At 41.4% G+C, this 24,858-nt stretch overlaps 1 protein-coding gene across 1 annotated transcript in view; it reads right to left on the minus strand.

Annotated features, from left to right (window-relative positions):
• The window catches only part of znrf2b (zinc and ring finger 2b), a 50,080-nt gene extending 26,822 nt beyond the window's left edge, over nucleotides 1-23,258 (minus strand). The window contains exon 1 of the mRNA XM_084942773.1: nucleotides 22,303-23,258. Coding sequence (XP_084798899.1) covers nucleotides 22,303-22,693 — 391 coding nt within the window. The 5' untranslated portion in view covers nucleotides 22,694-23,258. The remainder of the gene's footprint in view (nucleotides 1-22,302) is intronic.
• Nucleotides 23,259-24,858: the final 1,600 nt, after the last annotated feature.

Genomic DNA, 24,858 nt, shown 5'->3' on the forward strand with positions numbered 1-24,858 from the left:
TTAATAAGGATCTAGTTGCACTGACATATGATAATCACCTGCTGTTTTGCCCATCTCCTCATTGCAGTAACCATCCTCAGTAATGGAAACATACTTGACTGAAATAATACTTCTGCATGAATCAATAATGAAATAACTGAATGAGGAACTTACGCCGGCTTCAAGTAACAAAGTAGCTGCAGACAGTCAGCATAAGACAGGCTTTGATTCTCTCTTGGCCAACAAATACTTAGATCGTTTGAAACCTTGGGGTTTATGTCTGTGGAAGTTCTCAGTCATCCAGGTCATGATAGTATAAGCGCTTGGAAAGAAGACATTTCATCTTTCATCCGAGCAGCTTTTTCCGTTCTAAAACCAAATGGTGGAGAGTCACTGTTATATAAGGGAACTGTCCTTAACAGGGTCATTAACCCATATTGATCATGTACCACCTGCACCAGGGTCATCGATCACCTGAGAGGTGAAATGTCTTGAAGAAAATACAGTCGTTCCTTAGACTTCGGGGTTTAGGTATTTAAAACATGCAGAACACTAAAAATAAATTGATGTGATCGGGGAGTCTAAATGTTTCAAAGTAAGTAAGTGGATCTAGATAAAATGCACGGGAGTCCCCTCCTGAGACGGAAAGCTGTGAGGGAGCAGAGCTGTACTGATGCTGGACACCACTGAGGGTCATTCTTTTGATAGTTGGGCTGAAGAATTGTTGACCCATTGATGTATATATAGTTCATGTTACTGGCACTTTCACTCCAAGGCAGAGGGTAAAAAAGGAAGTGACTGGAATAAAAAGAATATAGAGAAGAGTGGGCAGGAGAGAGCAGCAACAACAGGGGTATAAATAAACATGCTTGCTGAGGAAAGAGCTGGATGTAGTGGAGACGATGCGAGGCAGTCCTCCTGTCTAACGCAGCACTGCCTTCTTGTCTTTCTGTCCTCCCCTCAGTAAATATTAGTATCACACGCAAACACAGAGCACGAGGAGGACTTGGCGTCGGGTCACCGTGTAAAACTGTGGTCAGGTTCTTTTTGCTCAACTATCGTTGACTTGATTTGGCTAGCGTTGACGATAGCAAGCAAACTAGAGTTAGCCAGCTAGCTGTTGCTTTGGGTTAGGATTACGCTAGATGAATCTGGCACCGGTTAGTTAGAGTTAGCAGATTGAAAATGGCCAACTACGTTACCAGATCGGCCCTGGAAGTTTGGATGAACTAGCTAGCTTCTGTGTTGGCTTACACGCTGCATTTAGCTAACATCAGCCAGCAGACAGACGGGTCAGAAAACTGAAACTGTTGTCACAATGAAACAACTAAATAAAGTTCTCTAAAGCAGCTCATACAGCCTGTTAGGAGGAGATTTTGTGTCATAAAGAACCATTACATGTATGTGAAACAGCAAAAAAGAAGCTCTGAGCATCTTAATAAAAGTAAGTGACTGCTTCATAGATGGAGTACTGAATGGCTGTACTTATTTCCCATCTTGTGAATACATGCAGTATTTGCGAGCACCTGAGACTGTCTTATCTGTCACAAACACACCACCACGACCATAAACCTCTGTGGGCTTTAAGGGGCTTTCCGCTGTTTCCACTTACAAGTCAAAGTGTGAGGAAAGGTTTCAGCAGGTGCTGTGTGCCGTTAATCATCTGCCCTCTGAGATCAGCAGATGGACTGCCCTCAGAATAACAGCATGGGGGGGTTAAAAGAACAACACAAAACCGTGGCAAACACTGTCTCTTTATGCTTCACATGTGGAAGGAGTATGAGGGGAGAACCGTGTGTACTAGATAGAGGTGGGAATCACCATACATCCCACGATACGATATTATCACAATACTTAACGCACGATACGATATTATTGCAATTTTTTAAAATATTTTGCGATATTCAGATTCTGTACATAAAGGTAAACTTTATCAATATTCATTTTATCTAATATCAAAGTCTCGCACTCAGTCTTTCTCTCATTTCAGTCAGTTTTATTGTTGACAAACTGAACGGTTTGTATTACAGTCTAGTCCAACTTAACTGAATGCAACCATCTGGTACAATTATAGCTATTCTGAACTATGCAATTTATGAAAACTATGCAGCCCATTCAGCAACTGAAGAATTTCAAAGTAAATTAAAACAAAATATAATTTTACATTAAATAAAAAAGTTTTAAACTTAATTAAAATAAAACATGTCTTAAATGAAAATAAGTAAACAGTCATGTTTATTGCTGCCAAAAAAAATGTTAAGTGAAGGAATGTCAGGATTCTTGCTCAGAAAAAGGATCAACATGCTCTGAAGTCAGAGCATGTTCCAGTCCACAAAAACCTTTTTTGTAACAAAATATCGATTTCTGCTGTCCCTGTATCGATACATTATTAGCAAACAAAGTATCACGATTAGGGCTGCCACGATTAGTCGACTAGTCACGATTACGTCGACTATCAAAATCGTCGACGCGTCGTTTGAAGCTTTGTAAGATCACAAAAGACGCAGGAATAAGTAGTAGGATTTAAGAGTGTAATAACGGACTGAAACACAAGATGGCAGCACTGCATGTACAAGGATGCCAGCTGCCGTTAAACCCCGAAGAAGAAGAAGCTGTGTCCCAGAATTCACAGCGCGGCCCAGCTCAGTTTCCAACAATGGCGGCAGCTAGTTAGTTTTAATGTTACTCTTATTATTCTTTCTGGGTCACAAAATAAACGTTTAACATATTTTCAGGTGAGAATGTAGCTGTGTAAACCTCAAATATCTGCTCAGTTTATCAAGACACCACATATTTTCAAAAGCGCTCCGACGTTTTCGGAGACGTCTGTTACCCACTAGCTCGATAGCTAGCCGGGGCAAGGCTCACTAGAGCCCGTTTTCAAATCCACCACCGTCTTTCGCTACTCAGGTTAAACATATATAAGTCACTTAGATAACTTAAAAATGTTATTGTTTGGCTTTTTTCAGTATTTTATTTGTTCCTGAGTAAATCGGTTTGGCTGAGATTAAAGTTATAGTTTTTACACAGCTGAATAAACTTCTACCCGGCAGCTGATTATCAGAAGTGTGAGATGCTCGAGAATTTACTCCGGTGTCCTGTTATATTTTAGATAGCAAGGAGTTTATTAAACTTCACCGAAACAATCTGCAAATGTCATTAAAATGTAATAAACTATCATCTTGTCTTTATTTTTAGTTAGCACATCCCTTACACACTTAAAGCTGTAAGCTAATGATAGTTATATAAAAGCAGATGCTGCTGGTGCAATAAGCTGTACGTTTTACAGCTTATTGCATGATCTGATTAGTCGACTAATCGCAAAAATAATCGGTGACTAGTCGACTATCAAAATAATCGTTTGTGGCAGCCCTAATCACGATACTACACAGTATCGATTTTTCCCCCCACCCCTAGTACTAGAAGAACAAGACGGTTAAAAGCCACTTTCATTTTCTCTGTGATTTCCCTTCACACACTATCAGATGCAGTATAGACTGTATAAATGAGAAATCATGAGAAGTAAGATATAAGATCATCTTCACCAGCGGTCTCCAACCTTTTTTGCGCCACAGACCGGTTTATGCCCGACAATATTTTCATGGACCGGCCTTTAAGGTGTCGCGGATAAATACAACAAAATAAAACTAGTACCGGTACCGAAAAAAAGAAAATTTATTCATAACACAGGTGAAAAGACCCAGGAAAACCGAGTTAACGATAAAAACGATAACAAAATAACGCTGAAAACCGATAAAAACCCTGAAAACTATACATTTCACACCTGAGCCTCAACTCTCGCGGCCCGGTACCAAACGACTCACGGACCGATACCGGTCCGAGGTCCGGGGGTTGGGGACCGCTGATCTTCACTGTCACTGTTGCAGGAGCAACGAAAAACTGTTCAGCCACATAAATCCAAAATGTAAACCAATAACAATATAACATAGTGGAGTCAGTGAAGTGTACACTACCTGCTCTACTACAGTCACAGTGTTCCCAGGTCCACCACGGATATGTTTCTGAGAAATCACTGGCACTCCAAAGAGAACTCGAAGGACAATGAACGTCTGATTTGCATTTATCGAGTAGCCAGAAACATCACCCTAAGTTAATATTCAGTATTTAGAGGACTATGCATCAGCTTAGAGATTACAGGTTGTTCATCTATTCAAGGTGAAAGGACAACACTGTGAACCAGTAAACCCATATCAATGATCTTCAGTGAAACATTCGTACCAGTATTATAAATATATTCCTCTAATCTATCCACACTGCACAGCTGTGCACAGATGTGGCAGTTTCACACACATGATGTTGCACATTTCTCCTGTTTGTACAATAAAATCTATTTTCCACGTGTTGGACTTTAAGGTTAAATGTGTGGTTCTTTTATTGTGTGTTTAATAAAGGCTGGCAAACACTGCGAACCATGGATGGTTGTGCTGACAGAATAGGCTGTTACTGACAACGAAACAAGTTTTATTCCATCTTGAACCATAGCCTTGATTAATGTGATTAGTCACCTGAGTCTATTTATTATTAAATATTAACATGGCTGCTGTAAAACAGATCTATTGGCTGATCACAGATGTACTGCTGACATGCAGTGATATAAAAACGTTTCTTTGCTTTACTGAAGGAAAAAGTTGAATTTACTTGGGTCATAGACTATGGATCATGAAAATGAAACAAACAAACAAAGACATTACTATTCTTGTCAATCTGTGATAATATTGCAGGTTGATAACAGAGCAGAAACATCAAATATATTATCCTGGTTGAGGAATAAACCTATTCTAACCTATTCTTAGTAAAACAATAAGTCAGATTATTAAGGTCATCACTTTATAGTTAAATAGATGGCAAAGTAAATGAATCTGTTTGTCAAAGACTCCACTGTGAAATAACAGGGCATAGGGTACATTAATTATAACAGTTTCCTTTCAGTTTCCCTTTATGTGCAGTTTGCCTCTCTGAGTAAAATAAAACAAAAAGTCTGTGTGCATGGTGCGACTCAAATGTGGCTATTCTGGGGTTTTTGGCCTTTAAGTGCTTGTCTTCATGGAGCAGGAGGTACGTTGAGGCACAATGGGGCAGAGATTGCAGGATCGGCACCTGTCCAGCTGACACCTGCCTATTTATCGAATAAGATGGCGAGGAGGTGCAGAATCTCTGCAGGAAGAAGAGGCTCGGACATTTCCAAAATATACTGCTGTGGGGTTTGGTCACGCTACCATGCTACTGTGGAAAAAAATATCTTGCTATTGCAAATGTTTGAAGATTTCAAGAAAAGTTAACCTGCCTAAGCTGAATGACAGAATGAGGCATGTTTTATGAAACTCTTTGTGTGTTCAAGTAGAGCAGCAAGTCCACTGCCCGTTACAGTGTGACTAGAATCATTGGAAAGTGTTCTGAATGGTGGAGACGTTTACACCCAAACTACAAAAATGTTACAAGTTTGTTCAGGAGAAACAGAGTAACATAGCTCTTTATCCCACTGTGGTTGCTCTTTCTAGGTACAAAGTTCTTCATGTAGGCCAGCTTTAAACACAGAGCGGTTAGCAGCTGCTAATCCCAGTGACTAAAGTCTCAGCCAGCCAGCATTTCTAACTAGAGAATTTAGGAAAGGCAATACATTGTTCCAAAGTACCCCAGATCTGCAGCCAGAACTATGTTGTATTTGGAGATATTTAAATATTTTCAGTCAGGTAATGAGTTTTGCTGTTCAACACAACCAAATGCCAGGATGCAAATAGTCACTGAAACGTATAAAAAAAGCAGAACCCCACACAGAATTCAAGGTCTGTGAGAAATCGGCTGCGTTCAGAATAGGGCTGCCACAAACGATTGTTTTGATAGTCGCTAGTCACCGATTATTTTTGCGATTAGTTGAATAATCAGATCATCATCCATTGGACGTACAGCTTATTGCACCAGCAGCATCTGCTCTTATATAACTATCATTAGCTTACAGCTTTAAGTGTTTAAGGTATGTGCTAACTAAAAATAAAGACAAGATGATAGTTTATTACATTTTAATGACATTTGCAGATTGTTTCGGTGAACTTTAATAAACTCCTTGCTGTCTAAAATATAACAGGACACTGGAGTAAATTCTCCAGCATCTCACACTTCTGATGATATTCAGCTGTGTAAAAACTATAACTTTAATCTCAGCCAAACCGATTTACTCAGGAACAAATAAAATACTGAAAAAAGACAAACAATAACATTTTTAAGTTATCTAAGTGACTAATATATCATGTTTAACCTGAGTAACGAAAGACGGCGGTGGGTTTGAAAACAATTTGCCGGGAGTCCGGTGTTCTCAGGGCTCTAGTGAGCCTTGCCCCCGGCTAGCTATCGAGCTAGTGGGTAACAGACGTCTCTGAAGACTTCGGAGCGCTTTTGAAAATATGTGGTGTCTTGATAAACTGAGCAGGTATTTGAGGTTTACACAGCTACATTCTCGCCTGAAAATATGTTAAACGTTTATTTTGTGACCCAGAAAGAATAATAAGAGTAATATTAAAACTAACCAGCTGCCGCCATTGTTGGAAACTGAGCTGGGCTATGCATTTGTCGGAGTCTTTGGCCTACAAATGCGGGCACAGTAGGATGCGGTTCCTGAATTTGGACACAGCTACAACACCGGACACAGCTACTTCTTCTTCGGGGTTTAACGGCAGCTGGCATCCTTGTACATGCAGTGCTGCCATCTTCTGTTTCAGTCCGTTATTACACTCTTAAATCCTACTACTTATTCCTGCGTCTTTTGTGATCTTACAAAGCTTCAAACGACGCGTCGACTATTAAATCAGTCGTCGACGATTCTGATAGTCGACGTAATCGTGACTAGTCGACTAATCGTGGCAGCCCTAGTTCAGAACAAAGGTTACAAAGTCTAATGTTAGTTTGTCCAGTAGTTCTTCACAGAGGTCACAGCTTGAAGCCAGCCAGACGAAACCTTATGTGACATCTCACAAGAATCCAGCTGCTTTCTAAGTATATGGTACTAAGCTAACGGTATAAATTTCTGGTACTATGAAACCCTTTTTGTGAACGACATGACTAACAATCAATCAAATCATGTCAATAATAATAATATGTAATTTTATATGTAATTGTAGCACAAACTTGCTCTGACTCTTCATTTTGAAGCCTTAACATTAGTGTTTTGGCTTCTGCTTGATTTTTGGATCCAGAAGTTCCCATATTTACACCAGAAGGGGGTAAAGTGCCAAGTTATCAGCTAACAGTCACAAGGACAGTCCAAATCCTTCTAAAAATGAGACAGTTATGACTCTTATCATTGTGGAGATTACAAATGATACAAAATCACTGTTGGAGTCAACCACTTCAACATGAGATGATACCTTAAACTTCATCAAGGTTTCAGTTCAAGAGTCTCCTGGATAAGAGTGTGGAGAAACTCCTCGTCCTGTGGACATTTTACAGTGTAAAGGTCAGCAGGAAACCCAATCCAAGCTTCACAACACCTTTTTACAAACCTGTGGCTGACGTCACATCCATGCAGTTAATCACCAAAACACATCTGCTGCTGTATTCAGATGAAGGCACAGATTAAGAAAGCAGGTTAAGTAGCTGATAGCTTATCTCTTCAAGGTAGATTTCTGCTAACCTGGACTGACTTGACCACAGAACTGAGCCCCTGTGATGTGTAATCATCTGAACCCTCATGCTGACGTGTTAAACATTTCTTCAGAAAGACACAATATTATCAATCTTGGGAGCAGAGAGTGTGTAGGATTTAGATCACCGTGTCCTTGTGCATGAATAATGACAGCAAGGATGGAAAAAGATAACTGTCAGGGACTGGTCTGTTTCTCTGCAGGGGTTTCTCTGTCAGCTCCAATCTGGCTTTAGGTCTTTGCAGAAAACAGATGAGCAACAAATGGCCGTGACTCTCTTTGTCATGGTGCGGCCATGAACACTGAGGCAAGTGAGGTCTGCAGTTTGGATGATGTTCTGGGGTCTTTTGTGAACCACTGTTCCATGTTTTTGGCATTTGTAGATAACGGCTCCCACTGTGGTTCACTGGAGTCCCCACAGCTTTAGAAATGACTCTGTAACCTTTTCAGTAATGAATCCGACCACAGATCTGTGTAGTTTTTACATGGATCTAACCTGGTGGGAAACAAAGTCTAAATCTAAGCAGGTAGTGAAAGCCACAGTTCAAAGCACACAGGACCTGATGGGAGGCATTTCAGGGTCTCCTGGCCGAAGGTCTTATTGTCCTCTTTAGGACAACAAGACCTTCATCCCTCTGCAGCTAATGATGTCCCAGCAAGTGCATCAGGCCACTGACACCAAAGACTTTGTGTACAACAGCAAGACAGGAGGCTTCTGTCAACACTAATCATTGCTAGTTCCCAGAATAAGAATGTGATGTCCTATTAGAGGGATTTCTTCAGGTAACCTATTTACAGACGGAGTCAGCAGCATTGTGAGTGGACATCAGCTGGATCGTAAGCACATCTGAAAATATTAAGTAAACCCGAAATGAAATGACTTCATTAGGCATCACCAAACATCAAAGAATCTTAGATTGATTGAAAGCACCTCCTCCTCACAGTCGTCACGGCAACCTCTGACTGCTGTCATGTTTAGCTTCTCTGAACTTTAACTACAAACAAATCAAAAAACACTTTGATCACATTTTATAACCACTGATCTTACCGGTCAGAATTTGACTAAAGTGACTCTCAGTGTTGCACAGGAGCGCAGAGATACTGTGCTGTTTAACCAAAGGTCACACAGGGACAAATGCTGCATGTGCTGTTTGCAGTCGGGCCTGCTGTAACAATGCACCTGTTTCATTTTAGCACTTGTTGTGGATTCACTGCTACAAAGTCATCCCTGCTCTACTTAATATCTAGAAAGACCTCCAAAGTTTCTTCTTTAAAATGTTATAAAAATCAGCCTGTGTTGATATGCAGAGATCTGACTAATGTGTCTTGCGGTTGTCACACCAAATTTAACAGACAAGGTGAATCGTTTATCGGAACAATGCTGCAGAGGTGAGACTGGCTCTTATAGGTTTTTGCAGACATACAAATGCACTGTCTATGCACTGTGGACAGTAGCTGGCATTTCTATTATTGTAAAGAGACAGGTAGAGAAGCAAAGAATTTACAACCCCGTGCAATATTTAAGACCTTTGACCCCACTATAATTGCTTTTCACTGGCATACAGGAAGAAGCAGGAGAATAGCCGAGTTGGAGATGGGATATCTTTGATTGCCCACATAAAAGTCTCTCAAAGGTCCTAAAATCCAATTTCTCCACCTGGTCACAGTCCAGTCAGTATCTGCATGAAGCTAGAAATTGGTACAATTCAGAACTGTGCCTCTCTGCTGCCAAGCATTTTATCAAACTGATTGAGAGTTATAACCACACTATAATCAATAGGTGGCCATTTCCTTCATGAGTTTACAGCTTGCACATAGTGAGAGAAATTCTACAGATGCCTCAAACAATATAGGTACGCACTACGACTATGTCAGGATGTCTCTGGACACACTGAGTGCAACCACTTTCAGCAATAAGGTGTCTTTCTCTAATTTGATATAATGTCGAGTTCTGGACCTTTCTATAACAGCCTTACTGCACACAAGCGAGTGTACTCCTAGTGCCAGTCCTAAGCCCGGATAAATGGGAAGGGTTGTGCCAGTAAGGGTGTAAAATAATGGCCAGTGCGGATCATAAAGAATGACATTTCCACATTGGATTGGTTTGAGCCCAGGTTTACAACAACCGCCTCTGGTGCTGTTGGTTTACAGGTTAACGGTGGAAACTGTGCTACTGTTGGCAGACAGGGAAGGGATAGTGGATATACTGGCCAAAGGATACTGAAGATGCAGCTATGAGACAGGAGGAAAAGAGGAAGACCACAGAAGACGTTCATGTTTGTAGTAAGAAAGGACGTGCAGAGGTTTAGTGTGACAGAAGAGGACAGGGTGAGATGAGACAGCTGATCCGGTCTGAAGAGAACAGCCAAAAGAAGAACAAGTAGCAGCAGCCTAATGATGGCGTGGAACAACTGTCCAGAACTGCTGTAGAGATGGAGCATGCGCCAAACTACACAATACCTGGTGGCTTCTTTCTCTGTCTTTGCTGCTTCAGGAACTCTTACACACAAGAAGGGAACCTGAAGCCTCCTGTATCGACTCTGTGTCGACCAACAATGGACCTGTGCTAAGAACAACAACAAAACTCAACACAAAAAGGAGCATTGCAAAAGGCCGGCCCTTTAAAATTCAATTCAATTCAATTTTATTTATAAGGTGGTTGTTGGGTTTGCGCTTCCACAGGCTCCGCTGGTTTGGAGACTTATTCCTGTTAACAAAGCAAGACGAACAGCTCAACCGGTTTTCACATGCTAGCAAGGGGAGCCGGGCGGCAGCAGTCCTCTGCCAACGGTGTCAAGCCAGTCCAAAGAACCAGCTTCCCCTGCAGCCTCTTACTTCTGTGAAGAAACACTCACTGTAAAACCCCCCTATGGTTATAAAAGGTTAAAACACTCAGTGTGTGTGTGTGCATGTATGTGTATGTGTATGTGTGTGTGTGTGTGTGTGTGTGTGTGCGTGCGTGTGTTTGGGGGTGCGTTTGTGTGACCTCCTGCTCACCAAAAGGGTCATAAAGGCAGGAAGTTTACTAAACAAGAAAACAGAACCCTCACATAGGATGTGCCTGTAATAAAACACTACAGCCTCCCCCACCATTCAACAGGCTGGGGAGGGCAGTAGAAACAGGAGTGTCTTTGATCATACAGTTTGAACCAAGACTTACAAATTTAAGTAACACAATGACAACATTTAACAATTTCAACCTAACAGTGGTAAAATCACACCAATAGTCACCTCAAGGCAGGTTATATTGTAAGACTCAACAATACAGAGAAAATCAGACGACCCGCTACGAGCAAACACTCTGTGACAGTGGGATGAACAGAACCAGGTTCAGGGTGGGGCAGCCGTCTGCTGCAATAGCTCTGATAGACAGGATAATAGTTTCTAATGATTGATAACATCAGCCTGCCAATAAATCTGTTGGGCTCTAAAAGTTAACAATGTTAATGCTCAGGATACTCAGACGAGTAATGCTAATGCTATTAAGGTGAAGCAAAAGTCCGAAGACAAGGTGCCCGTGCTGGTGGTGACAGAGGATGAGAGGATGGGGGGATGGGGGGATTTGGGGGGGGGGGGGGGGGGGAAATAACAGGAGCTTTGTAGTTGGAGGAGAATGACAGAGGACAAAATGGGCAATGCAATCCGTGTAGGTCACAAGTAGTATCTCATATTTCACGGCCCTGTGTAGCTGAAATATGAATATTGTTATTTTCTTACTCCCATAAAACCTGCATCTGCATCAGCCCCAAAATGCCACAAACCAGCGCATTAAATGCCACTGACAGATGCTGCTGGTGTGTCAGATATCAATGTGTTCTTTGGGCGTACCCAAGTAATACTGGACGTTATACAGACTTAACACACAGACAAACACAAAACAAACAACCACAGCCATGATTCTAGTTTAAGGTACTCTGCATATTGTTAAATGAAATGTGTGTAAATGTGTGTGAGGCATCCTGTTTGATGAAAACTGTACATGTATATGAACTATATGAACAAATTTACAAACTGACATCAGGAAAAATAAAATGCTCAAATTGTAAAGATTATGAGTTTGATATTTATTATTCATGTATCAGCTGTTTAGTCATTTTATGGTAAAATGGATTCTGTCGTTATATTTTGGTATCGTTTTTGAGTTGAAAAGAATAAAAGGATATTTCACATTAAACACACGAGTCATTACCCACACCAGTGTTGTGTACTAAGCACAGATTAATTTAAGGATTTTTGAGCAAAGGCTGCATTAGGTTGTAACATATATTTAAAGAGTTACAGTGAAAGGAAACACCTGTAAATGGTAGTATTCACATTTTACTATTACAGAAAGGTCTGTTAATGGTACAGAAAACATGTTAAAATTAAAGGGACTATCTGTAAGCAGCACAGACCAACATACTGCCGATCTACACAATTTTCTGTTTTATCATTTAAAAGTCTGTAAAATGGTAAAAATGGCCTGCATTTGTATAGCGCTGTACTCCTGGCAGAAAGTTACAGGACTTTTTGAAAAATATTTTGTAAAAACAAATATTTTTTCTTTCTTTCTTTTTTTTTTTGCAGTGAGGATTTTAATATATAACTGAATCAGCCGTACAGAAGTTCTCAGTCAGTAGCTGTGCTGTGGTTTGTGAAAAATGATCACTGCTCGTTGGAATTAAAGGATTTTTTAATCGAGAACCTTACATGCTTTTGAGCCATATCATATCATCTGTGACAATACACATTTTTAAATAGTATAAAAATCTCAAATTATTATGTCATATGGCTTTGCACTCCCTAGTGCACTCAAGAACAACACAAGTCTGGGCATGTCTGAGAGCCAAGTATCAGCTTGAGTACCTAAAAGGGAGCAATCAACAACCTCCAACAAAGCCCAGCAAAATATGCAAAGTATTTTACCTTTAGGTGGAAACAACAAACACGTTTGACCACTTCAGGCAAAAACACAGTGACGAGTAAAACCAGGATACGAAGGAGACGCTAGCAGCTGGTGAGATGCAACCAAAATGTAAACACATGACCAAACACCGCTGGAACCCTCGCTAGCTGCGCTCCATATCACAGGAGGAGCAAAGGGTGGATGGAAATGACTGACAAACAGGACTTTAAGCAGCTGGTTAAGAAGCTTCACCCAAGACACAACATCCCAGGTAGAAACCCATTTTTAGTGTTATTATGAGACAATATTGTGCAGATCCTGCAAAAATAGAAGATTATTTTATTTTAGCTATTGTTAAATGTTAAGCAGCTACTGCTGCTGGCACCTGGTTCAATCAGACCCAAACTTCAATCTAAACTCAATCACTAAAAGTAGCTTATTGGGGAAAAAAAGGATGCACATAAAGGCTGCTCTCTGGGAGCATCAATAAAACGTGTGCTTCAACTGAGACCAGACTGGAATATGCAAATTTGCTGGTAGGTGTTTCAGCTGGGATCCACTCTAATCTCTTTTCCACTAGTACCTCCTCAGCTGTTATGGCCGCTTTCCATTAAAACTGAGTAGCTCATGTGTGCGTGAGGTCATTATAGCAATGTGTCCAAAAGCCTGTGATAGGGCTGTGCGATATGACTAAAACCTCATATCCCGATATAAGACATCTATCGTCCGATAACGATATAAATCACAAAAATGTAACATTTTCTGTAAGTTCTGTGAATCTCGGGCAGCTCGACCTGCGTGAAGTGTTTCCAGCTGCGCGTCATGTAGCTGGAGTCGAGTGTTTTAACCGATGTGTGAAACGATACATTTTTAGACATAAGTTGTAACGGCCGCCGTTTTCTTTGTGAGTATTTATTCCACGGCGTGCTGCGGGGAAAAGCCTGTTCTAACGTTTGAGTCTAAGGTTTATTTTTTAGCACCTGGCGGCTCTTTTTTACTTCTCATCCGTAAATAATCTGCTCTTTCACGTGATTCGGTTTATTTTGAAAAGTCTCAACAGGATCTTGAGCTTTATTGTGAAAGGTTTATGTGGAAATGGTTTTACCGTCGTTGTTGCCAACGACAACGCATAAAAACGGGCGCTTGTCCGTCTGTAGTGTGGTTTTATTAAATATAAGAGAAAGAGAGAACTTTAAGAAATTAATAATAACTACAGTGACCATCAAAACCATGAACAAATATTGCCGTAAACAGTTTATTTTGCGACACCACGAAACAAACGATAGCGTAAAATGAAACGATAGACGTTTTTATATCGTCATCCGATATATATCGTTATATCGAACAGCCCTAGCCTGTGACATCTTTGTATTCAACACAAACACACAACAAAGCAGGAGGTCGAGGCGATGGTATACCTGCTGCTTGGACCACAGTGTTGACTTTTTGCAGCTGTTTCCCTTGTTGCCGGATTTCAAAAACGGCGGTTCTGATTTCTGTAAAGAAGTCACTCTCATGAATCATCGACTGACACTGCGTACTGGCCAATCGGTGGCATGCAGTCTCTTGAGGTCACATTTTTGGATCGCCTTGGAACCCCAGCTGAGTAGGCTGGTACTACCACCTAATGCAAACCCCAAAAAAACTGAGTTGAGCTGAGCAGAGCAGGTACTAGTGAAAAAAAAAAAAAAAGAGCATATGTGGCAGCTTTTATCTGCTTGCTTGGATTGGCAGAAAGAGGCTCCATTACTGACTGATCCCACTTTAAAGGTTTTCTGCAGGAACACAACTAATGTCAGAATGCTGCGTGGTATTTGTAATCCAGGGCAGGAAACAGCCACTTAAATTCACAAACTATTACACCACACAGTCTGGGACAAAAAACTAACACAGGTCACTACACAACAGCTAACTTCTACCTCCATAGCACAAGTATTCACAAAGTGCAATTCCATACAACATCTAGGCAATGTAGTCCTCACCCCGACGGCTTTTAGGGGTGAATATGCTATTCAGGCAAATGCCAATTAGCAAAGATGTTATGAATGCAGCTTGCTAACCAAGATTGACAGCATTATCAAATTAAATTTTTAATATCTAATCTCACCCACTGGCCCAACAGTGACATTCAAAAATACAGGGGCCAAAACCATCGGCTCATTTCATAGTGCCATGGCAGCTATGTCCATCTTTTATATACAGTCTGTGGTTCTGACACTAAGAAACAAACACATCCGTTTGTCCGTTTGAGACAAACACAGCATGAATGCGTTATGCTGCTCATCACACCATTATAGAAGTTATTTAAAGCTCTCTTCCTCATTTGCATTACATTTCTGTCAGCGTTGCATACTCTTCAGCAAAAACAGACTCTTCCACACTGTTTTTGGCTTGAGTGTGGCAAAGCTGCTCTGCTGCATATCCACCAGTCTGTTCTTTAAATGAAGATCCAGCACCTTTAATAAAGCCATCACGCCACCTGCTAACACAGCCTGCAGACAAGTTTAAATGTGTGTGTATGTGTGTGCACACTACTGATCCATGCATGCGGCCATCATAGAAGAAGGATACTGAACGAGCCAAGTTAATTATTACACTCCTGTCTGCTGACTCACACTCGCACTAACAACCTGTGCACACAACCTGACACGTGTGTGTGGTGCTCGGTGCATGAATGTGTTTGTTTTAGTAAACACGCTCACATGCACTCACATACAGCGCCAAAATAATAAAGACTAAAGGTACTACGAAAAATGTACCGAAATGGTAAATGTTTGGTTCACAGGTTTTACAGATACTGTACCGTTTGTTTCGATCCTCCCGCTCACAGACAAATTCAAGTAGGAAGTCGGTGGGAAGGCGGGTTGGCTCAGACTCATTTAAAATGAGCCAAGCCTGTGCAGAAAGCAATGATCACCACAGTGTGTGTGCTGTTTTTCTTTCTCTTCGACTTTCTCCTATTTTGAACAAAAACCTGCGAGTCCAAATAATTCAGTTCAAATTCTCTGATACATGAACATGTTCTCCCTGTGGATAATAATGAGGGAGTTCTTTCTTTAACAGGTGTTCAATCGGCTCCTGTGATGTAGGTCTGATTGCTGCTCTGAATGAACTGCAGGTAAACACCACAGCATGTTGTGCAAAGCCCACATGTCATCCACTCACATCATGCAACAATGATCCTCTTTCCTAATAACTGAAATATACGATCACAGTCTGAAGCACTGATGCAGACACAGTTGGTAGTAGGTGTAGGTAGGGGTGGTGAGACAGCCTCCAAGTTCTATCATGATCACCAGCTTGCTGGCGTATCCTCCTGGTTGGACCTGACAGCGATTCCACCTCAGTGGATGAAACAAGTTTCCATCTTTAACATGAACAATTTTCTTCCATATTGTGCACAAATCTTTGTGCTTTGTTGGAAGTTCTTGGAGTAGTTTAATAATTCATCAGAGCCACTGCTGACTGACATGCATGGACTTGTCTGCTATCTGTTTGTGTTTGTGCATCCCAGAGAACGTAAACACATGGTCACTCTGTAATTAATATATTGATAAGAAACTTTTATATCATGTAAAAGTTTATATTCAGTATTATGGATGAAATGATATGGAACAGCGCTAACTTGCAGTAGAAATTTCAATGCAGACACGACAGGTTTCAAATAAGTGTTTCTCTGCTTCCTGCCATTAAATCTCCAAGTCTTTGCAACACTACAGGAAGGATGTGCACTATTCTTCCAGAGGATATTCCTCCATTTGGTCTTTTCATGAAGAGCACTGTCAAACACAATGACCCAAAACTTCCTGATTCAGTTCATTCAGTACCCTGGCATTATGATTCGCAGCATTTCCATCCTCAGCACATTAGTCAATGGATGGAGAGACAGAGTGGCATGCTGTCTTGAGGATAAAAAGCCTTTGTCAAAGCTAAAGCTTAGAATGGTGAGACACACTGGTGCTATGTGTCAAAAGTTGAGGGAGTCTCATGTAAAAAGATATGCTTCTTGTATTACTACGAATGTGTGAAGTGAAGTTGCAGTGTTTTATCTCTTGGTTTATTTGACAATAATTTATGCATATAGATATTTTTCATACCTTGTAAACATTTGATAGCTCCCATTCACTAACAGATTGGCAACTTAAAGAAGATGGAAACGTATAATCTGTGAACCCTTTCCTCGTATTTATCTTTTTAATGCAGACTTTTCCAATGGTAACATTAATATTATCGTTCATGTTTAGATACAAAATCATCCATCATGTTATCCACCTGCTGCTTACAGTCTCAGGTAAATTCTTGGATCCAGTGTTTAAAAACAGCCTCGACTATAACTGCTGTCTCTTTAAATATTATTGCAACACACTTTTAAAATGCTTATAATGTGATTACTAACTCTACTATTAAACAGATTAAATAATAATCAATAATATTATTATTAAATAGAGTCTGATAGGTGGAACCACCATGTGGATGGACCAGCTGACAGCAGATTTACCAGCATTAGTGTAAATGTCAGTGACAAATGTGCCAAAGCCAGGCTTTCAGACAGTAACGTGTCCACAGGAGGGGTTGTTTTCTGACACTGTCAAATTCAGTTGCTCAGTTTTTCCTCTTTCAAATCAAATAAAAACATTGATTTACATTAAAGGCTGTTATAATCAGATTGTTTAAAGTGAGTCTGATCATTTCCACCTCCATATTTTTTTTACTTGGACTACACTAAAACGCTTGGCCTTTAGTCTGAAATAGCAGGATTGTTACTGACCCGTCCAGATCCAAAATACACACTGTACCTTTGTACTGGTAGCAGTGTAAACATTCTCTAGATGTTGAAGTGCAGATTTGTTTAATTCAGTTTTATTTATATAGTGTCAAATTAAAACTAGGGTTACCTCAAGGTACTTTATACTGTAAGGTAAAGACTCTACAACTAGGGCTGAGCCATATCCTACCGTTCACGGTAATACCAGTACCATGTTAGGCAACGATAAGAAAATAAAATATCGCGATAGAATATGAGTAAAACGCGCATGTTTTCATACGCACATGGCCGAAAAAGCATGGCGGCAACGGAGAATGAGAAGGGGGAAAGCCGATCGTTGAGTGAAACGGATGAACCAGAATTAGTTTGTAAAAATGGTGCAGCTCCAGTGATGTGGAACTGGTTTGGTGTTTGTCCGTCAGATACACAACAAAGCACTTTTTTTTTGTACAATATGCAAGCGGGCGTCGTTATTGCCGTATTTGTCGGACTAAGGTGCTCGTAAATCTGGGAGTAATCTGGGTCCAAGACTCCGTCCGCTTCATGTCCCAAAGCCAAACGAACACTGCAGCATCACAGAGAGTTAAAAACTGTCTAAATTCTTCCATCTTTAATAAAACAATCAGCATTGCTGCTTTACCAGGTGTAACTATGAAGTTTAACATCCAGGCATCCATGAAAACAGAATTTATTACATTTAACGGAGTTAGAAGTTAGCAGGACGTTAGCTCGCTAGTTTTGCTAGTTACCTAAACATGATGTAGCATGTTCTGACTGAGAGATTTCTGAAAAATTCAAACTTACAGCTCTGCTGTCACTTCCAACATAAATGAAGACAGAAAACTAAACAGCAGTGACGTTTGTAAGGTTACTGAAGTTGGGCTAGCTGGTATATAATGATGTGCTACGTGACTGCTAGCGACACAGCTATGTTAGCATAGCATAAACAGTGAAGCTGCAGGATGAACGCTAACTTTTTTCCACTCGATAAAAGTTAACGTGAAGGTTCCTGATGGTTAGAGACAAATGCAATCGCATGGCAGGATGCTGTAAACGGACCAAACTTCAGTCAGGAGAACAACTGAGACAATCCATCCACAATAGAAGGTTAGTCATTAATATACTGCAACAACATGGGAATAGAGCAGCTGTGATAGAATACAGCATTAATGAATCAATGGTACAGAAGTGGAGGAAGCAAGAAGAAAGAGTTGAATAAAGTTTGATTTATCTGACTGCTTTGTTTCTTGTGTCTTATAATCCTGTGCACCTTATGGTCCGAAAAATACGTATTTGACTTTTTTTATTTGGCACACTGCAGTTTAATGTTGCAAAGCACCTCTTTTTAACTTTAGTGGATATTATACATGGTTATGCTCAGGATATGTCAGCCCATTTCTACTGGAAATGCCTTTTGGTTAAACTTTCAGCAAGGAATTTGCATTCGCACTGTTAAATTTTTATATAGCTTTAATGCACATAAAAAACAGCTGCTTGTTTAAGTGAAAATAAATGCATGTTTTTTTTGCGCTAGTAAAGTTGTGGAGTTGTATTTTGTCTCACATCAATTATATCGTCAGTTATATCGTTATCGCAAATTTTCAAATATATATCGTGATAAATATTTTTGGCCATATCGCCCTGCTCTATCTACAATAATACTGAGTAAATGCCCACCTCCTATGAACAAGCACCTGGCAACAGTGGGAAGAAAAAACTCCCTTTTAACAGAAAAAACCTCCAGAAGAACCACTCAGGGAGGGGCGGGGCCATCTGCTGTGATCAGCTGAGGGTGAGGGGAATAAACAGCACAAAAGACACACTGTGGAAAAGTGTCAGAGATGAATAATAATGATAAAATGCAAAGTGTTGTATAAACACAGAGAGTGGAAAGCAACAGTTGCACCTGGATCAAACGATACCTGCGAGTTCTATCACATCGGTTTTTCCCTCTGTTTCAGAGGTGATAAGAATGAAACCAATGAAATGTTGGCATGCTTCAGCTTCTACAAACTGTCAGGGTCCAACAAGTTGCAGTGTTGTTTCTGCCCTCCGGGGCTCAGCGCTCATTACGTGACTCACCAGCCGAATCATCTGAACACTTCTGAGCAGCACACCACAAACATCTATTTCACAGACAGGATCTATTTTGACTGTTAAACATACAGAGAGCGTTTCACACACCTTCACAGCAGCAATGATTTAAGCTGCATGAACTTAACATGCATTGATCTGCTTATATCACTGACGTTAAACTTTCCAGCTCTCAGTGTCAACCACGTTATTATTTCCTCCTTGGTCTTTTTCAGTCCTACATTTCTGACCTCACACACACAAGACGACAAGCCAGCATGTAGTGAGTAGTCCTGAGGCAGAGGTCTTTTATCAGAGCATTTGCAGCCGGTGCCCCCGGGCCTGCCTGAGGACACGAGACCGGCTGAGTCTGGGACTTCTTTTAAATATCTTCTTAAAAGGTACTTTTATCAGACAGATGAATGATTTTATTTTACTTGAGGTTATTTTCGCCTGGATTGGTTTGATCTGTCTTAACATCTTCTGATTCTGTGAGCGTGCTTAAGCTATAGATTATAAAATGATCAGATCAAGGCATAAAACCTGTCACTGTTCTGACAGACAGCAAACACAACAGCAAACGCTAGTAAATAAATATAAAAATGATGCCTTCTGGAAACTGTCCAGCCTGAACCGCCTGCTGCTAAATACTCTCCAGGAGAAGGGCAATGCATCTCCAATGGCTCTATTGTCTTCCCCGAATGAACTCAGCGTTTCTGTCTTCCTTCTGTGAACAGACACAAGCACACACACTCACTGTGCTCGTGCTGGATGATGTGCTGCGCCATGTGAATCGTTTTCACCGAGAGCATCGCCCAGCCGATCCTCACCTGCACTGACAATCAGCTCCCTGACCGACTCCCTCTGTGCCACATGCCGAGCTGTGTATCTGACCTCTGCCCCAGTTCCCCGATCAATCTCAGGTCACGAAGCATTAGAGCGTTTGAAGATTAGCCACTACAGCCCTCACAGCAGATCAATGAAACCGAGAAGAGCACATTCACAAGGAGGCTCGCGCTGTTTATCTTAGCACTTGGCTCAAATGAGTCATCATCATCACACATTATTTGTTATTAAAGCCAGCAGGAGCCGCTCACTCAGGGGCCAGCATCTTCATCGCTGTCTGTGTCTAATTCATACCGCTGCTTTGAAGCTAAGCTAGGCTATGGATCACTGTAACAACGTCGAGCTTAGAATAAGGCGCTGTTTTACCTCCTAAAACCATTAACGCTGACACTGTTCAGAGAACCGCAGTCAGCTTTCTAACTTGTGCTCAGTCAAAACTGTGACACAAACACAAGACTGTTCAGAAACATATTTGGCAGTAAAGTTACAGCTGGGTGACCAACTTCCTCCATGTTGGCCCTTACAGTAAAAGAAAATGCTAGCTGCACAGTTTGATGTGTGCCACAGATCACATTACCTAGTCTTAACAAGTCGTTTGGCAAGCTGGTCAGATCACCACAGACAGTTTAGAAGGTGAACATAGACACAGAAATGCCAAAAAGCAGCACTTTTTTAATGGCCACACAGTCAAATACCTGCGGTTTAACAGCACTGCTGAGAAAACAGTGGTTGGCCGTGACCTTTGGAAACACCTTCCAGAGCCTCCAACTTTGATTTTGTATCATTCTGAATAAAAAGTTGTCATTTTTTTTGTAGAGCTGGGCAGAGCATAAACGAGTAAATAAATAACTGCAATCACGGGCATAACTTTAGGGCTATTACAAATGTTAGGCAAATATGTTTATGGTTTGTGTGTCTGTGTGCTTCATGTGTCTGACAGAAAGAGAAGAAGACACCCAACGTATCGGAATACTGAAATGGTATCGCTCTTAAAACCCCTGTATTAGTCTGGCCCAACATCGCCAGTATAAAAGAGCTTTAACCAGCATTCCCAACCCCTGTCCAAAAGACCCATGACTGACATGTAATCAGCCAATAAATGTCCACCCCTCCCTCCTCACATGGCAAAAGCAGCTTTAGGCTTCCTAACTGGACATCACTAACCAGTGGGTGACATCTTGATGGCTACACACATACTTAGCTAGTCTGCAGGTATCTGCTGATGGTTTCTAATGTTAGCTGATAATGGGAGGATTTAGTTGGCAGGCTTCACATTCACAGGTACCACTGACAATACTGGGTAACGACTTGTGACTGACAAGCATCACACAATAAGCCCATCTTTGATAATTCTTCTTCCTCACTCTAATGAAGACCACTTAATGTTCCACCTGACCATAACTTTTGGATTCACCTGTTCATCGCACATTTACTCTAACTGGAATCAAACCTTTTAATGCATCTTTTTCATTCATTACAAACATTCAATACTGAAGACTCAACAGTAACACCAGAGGAACAGTTTGTAACATCTATGTAGCTCAATTAATGTCATCATTTATTATTATTAGGGCAAAATACTGCTCCTGTCACTTATAATTGAAAGATAACTGCGTAGAGGCTTTACCAAGACAGATGTGGGCATTGATTTGAGTCTTGCTTCTAGAGCGACTGCAAAAGTAACCAAACAAACGTGTTTTATTTAAGCTTTACATTCACTTAGACCTGCTCCACTCTGAAAACATTACTGTCACGTTTAGTCTGATCATTTTTCTTGGAAGGAGCTGATCTCTGGTTTTCGTTAATCTTGTAAAGTTTCGATGAGGTAACGAACACGGTGTGTGTTCACCGGTGATCCGGTGACTGCCTCTGCGATCATTTGACTCTCCCTCGGATTAAGGAGCACCTTGGCATAACGCTAACTGACCTACATCAGTTATGCTTCGTGTAGTACCAGCTGACTGTAATACTACGTTTCTAGCAATCAATGAACCCTGTTTGATTACCACTGCCCCCCGTCCTAACCTCTCCGCTGTACCCTGCTGTAAACAGCCGTGCGTCAGCGTCACCGCAGCAGCGGAGCGGCTCTGCGCTCTTACCTCCGAACAGATGAGGCGAAAGGTGTGCTGGTAATGATCCAATCAACAGCCGGGGAACTTCTTGCCCTCCGCCCGAGCGCTCCCTGTCCGCCGCCTCCTCTGGGCTGCTGCCGCCGGACTCCGGAGAGCTGTAGCCCCCGCCGCTGTTGGGAATGTTAATGCCAGAGAGGGGTCTTAAACTCGAGCCCCCAACGGACCTGGCCCTGGCTCCGATCTGCTGGCTGGTGCTGGGTCCGGAGGCTCCGGACGCACCGTGGTACCTCGCCCCCCGGGGGGCAGTCCTGCCAGCGCTGCTGCCGGACGTGCTGGAGGGCAGGTCCGAGCCGGAGTAGGCTCTGGTCCGTCCGTTAGCAGCTGGGTTAGCAGTGGGGCTGCTCTGCTTTGCCCCCATGTTAACCTCTACTGATTCGGCTATGAAATATTAACGAGGCGCTGTGCGAGCTCACTGCAGGACAGTACGCCAGATTTCCGCCCGAGGCAGATGGCTTTACAGGACACGCGTCCTGGAAGAAGAGAAAAGCACACCAAACTCCGCGTCGCTACGATACCATCGAGAATCGACAACTGCCAGTTGGTGAAAAGTTAAAGCGGCCGCGCGTGACCAAAGCTGGGGATGTGCGGAAAAGTTTAGCAGACGTCACCATTGTATTCCGTCAGTAACGGTTCTAGAGGCTGTGCTGCAGGTGAGAACGTGGGTCCTTCCTTGTGTGCTGAGCCGCTCCTGGTGACCCGCTGTGCTCCGGCCGCTGGGTCGTCCTCAGTACCCCCTCCGCCATGGCTCCCGAGCCGCGTGAAGCAGTGAAGAGTGGCGCTCCTCACACCCCCCTGCCTCACAACACATTGCTCAGTAGAAGGAAGTGATGGAGGAGAAAGTCCTGCACTGAACCGTTTTAGCGGCGGCGGCAAGAAGACTTGCTGCGCAGGCTAGCTGCCAAGCTAGGCAGGCTCACGGGGACTTCCGCCCAGAAGTTTCAAAATAAAGCCTTTGCCGAGTTTAAATCCCCGCTGCACATCACAGAGGCACCAGGCACCAAAGCCTCTTTAGCAGTAGTTTAATGTTATTAAATAGCTGTTTTACAAAGTGGCAATTTATGCATTTAAATAAGTAAGCACAAATAATAATATACATTTCAGGTATCTCAAATAAAAGTACTTCTTATTGAGAATCACACAAGTTATGTTATAATGACTGATTAGTTAATGTAATACTCTAATGTTGATTTTACATGCTGTATATACTTCTGAGTAGCGTTATCTGTAACACTATAGACTGAGTGTATCAAAAAGAATCATCCGATTTCAAGAGGTGCTTACATACAGAACTTACAATGTCTGCAAGCGCTCGATGTATCCCCCTCTGGACACACAGCATATGTCCAAACTTAGAACTTTTGAGAGCATGTCAGGAGTCACTGCAGCCACCGCTGTTGTTATGCTACCTACCGGCAACCACGTGAAACTCACAGATTCCCTCTTTCTCAAAGAACATATTTAGATTTATCAGTGGAATTAAAGTTAAAGTTATATTTCACAACTGGTCCTTTCCATCCTCATCTCTTGGTTTGGGGCAAACTAACAGGAACTCACTAGAAGCAGAGAATCCTGAAGTTCATCAGAGATGACGGTAGATGATGGCATTTTTTCAGAGATAGAGTCAGAGTGCAACAAAATGAGAGTTTTGCCTACTTTTGTAACCTGCTTAAATGTGCATGTTGCACGTGTCAGTGATGATGCTATAGCAGGTTTTTTTTTAAGTGACCCCTTTGGGGTTAACATATTCTTATTCAAATTAAAGTTTAGATAATGCTTCAACGGGTTTGATTCTAGAAAAACTGCAAGAGTAACCAATACCTCCAGGTTTTATCCAAGCTTTGTATTTATTTTTAAGTATTTACTTTGAAGATGAACACTAATAGAGTGATAATTTGAAAAAAAAACAAAACAAATATTTTCTGCTTGAAATGTTACTTTCCTCATTAACTATTTCCAAGTTTCTTATGTTTATGACTCAGTAATTCAGTTAAATAAGCCAGGGTTGTATTTTATTAGACTGAATTCCAGACAAAGACATGAATTTTGATATGTGGCAAGCTGAAAGCGTTTACTGTTTATTTCACACTGAGCCTTGTTTTCACACCAAACAACTCATCTCCATGTCGCTTGCAATGTGTGCTATAATGCAGAGAAAGTAAAATATGCAACGTAGCTCTAAAGCATATACTCGCCTTTTCAGCATGTCACACCATAAAGCCTGAAAGACCCTTAAATTACATTACATTACAATCTAGTTAGTAACATACAACATATTAAGCACAAATTTAATGTGAATATAGTGTTGTCTTCTGTAAGAGTCATGTACACTTGGCACTTACAGTTTCACATCACATAATGAAATTGTTGTGATTTCTGCCTGATGCCTGACCCTTCATTGATCCTGGATGAAGGGGCGTAGCTGCCTTTTGTGTCAGGTGTGCACTAGGCCTGATCAGATTCACCAAACTAGATCAAAATGATGTTTCTACTACAGGTGAAATACCCGAGACTCCATAATCTGGG

This window comes from Perissodus microlepis, chromosome 11, assembly GCF_051167445.1.
Source record: "Perissodus microlepis isolate ML-2025 ecotype Zambia chromosome 11, ASM5116744v1, whole genome shotgun sequence".
Classification (NCBI taxonomy): Eukaryota; Metazoa; Chordata; class Actinopteri; order Cichliformes; family Cichlidae; genus Perissodus; species Perissodus microlepis.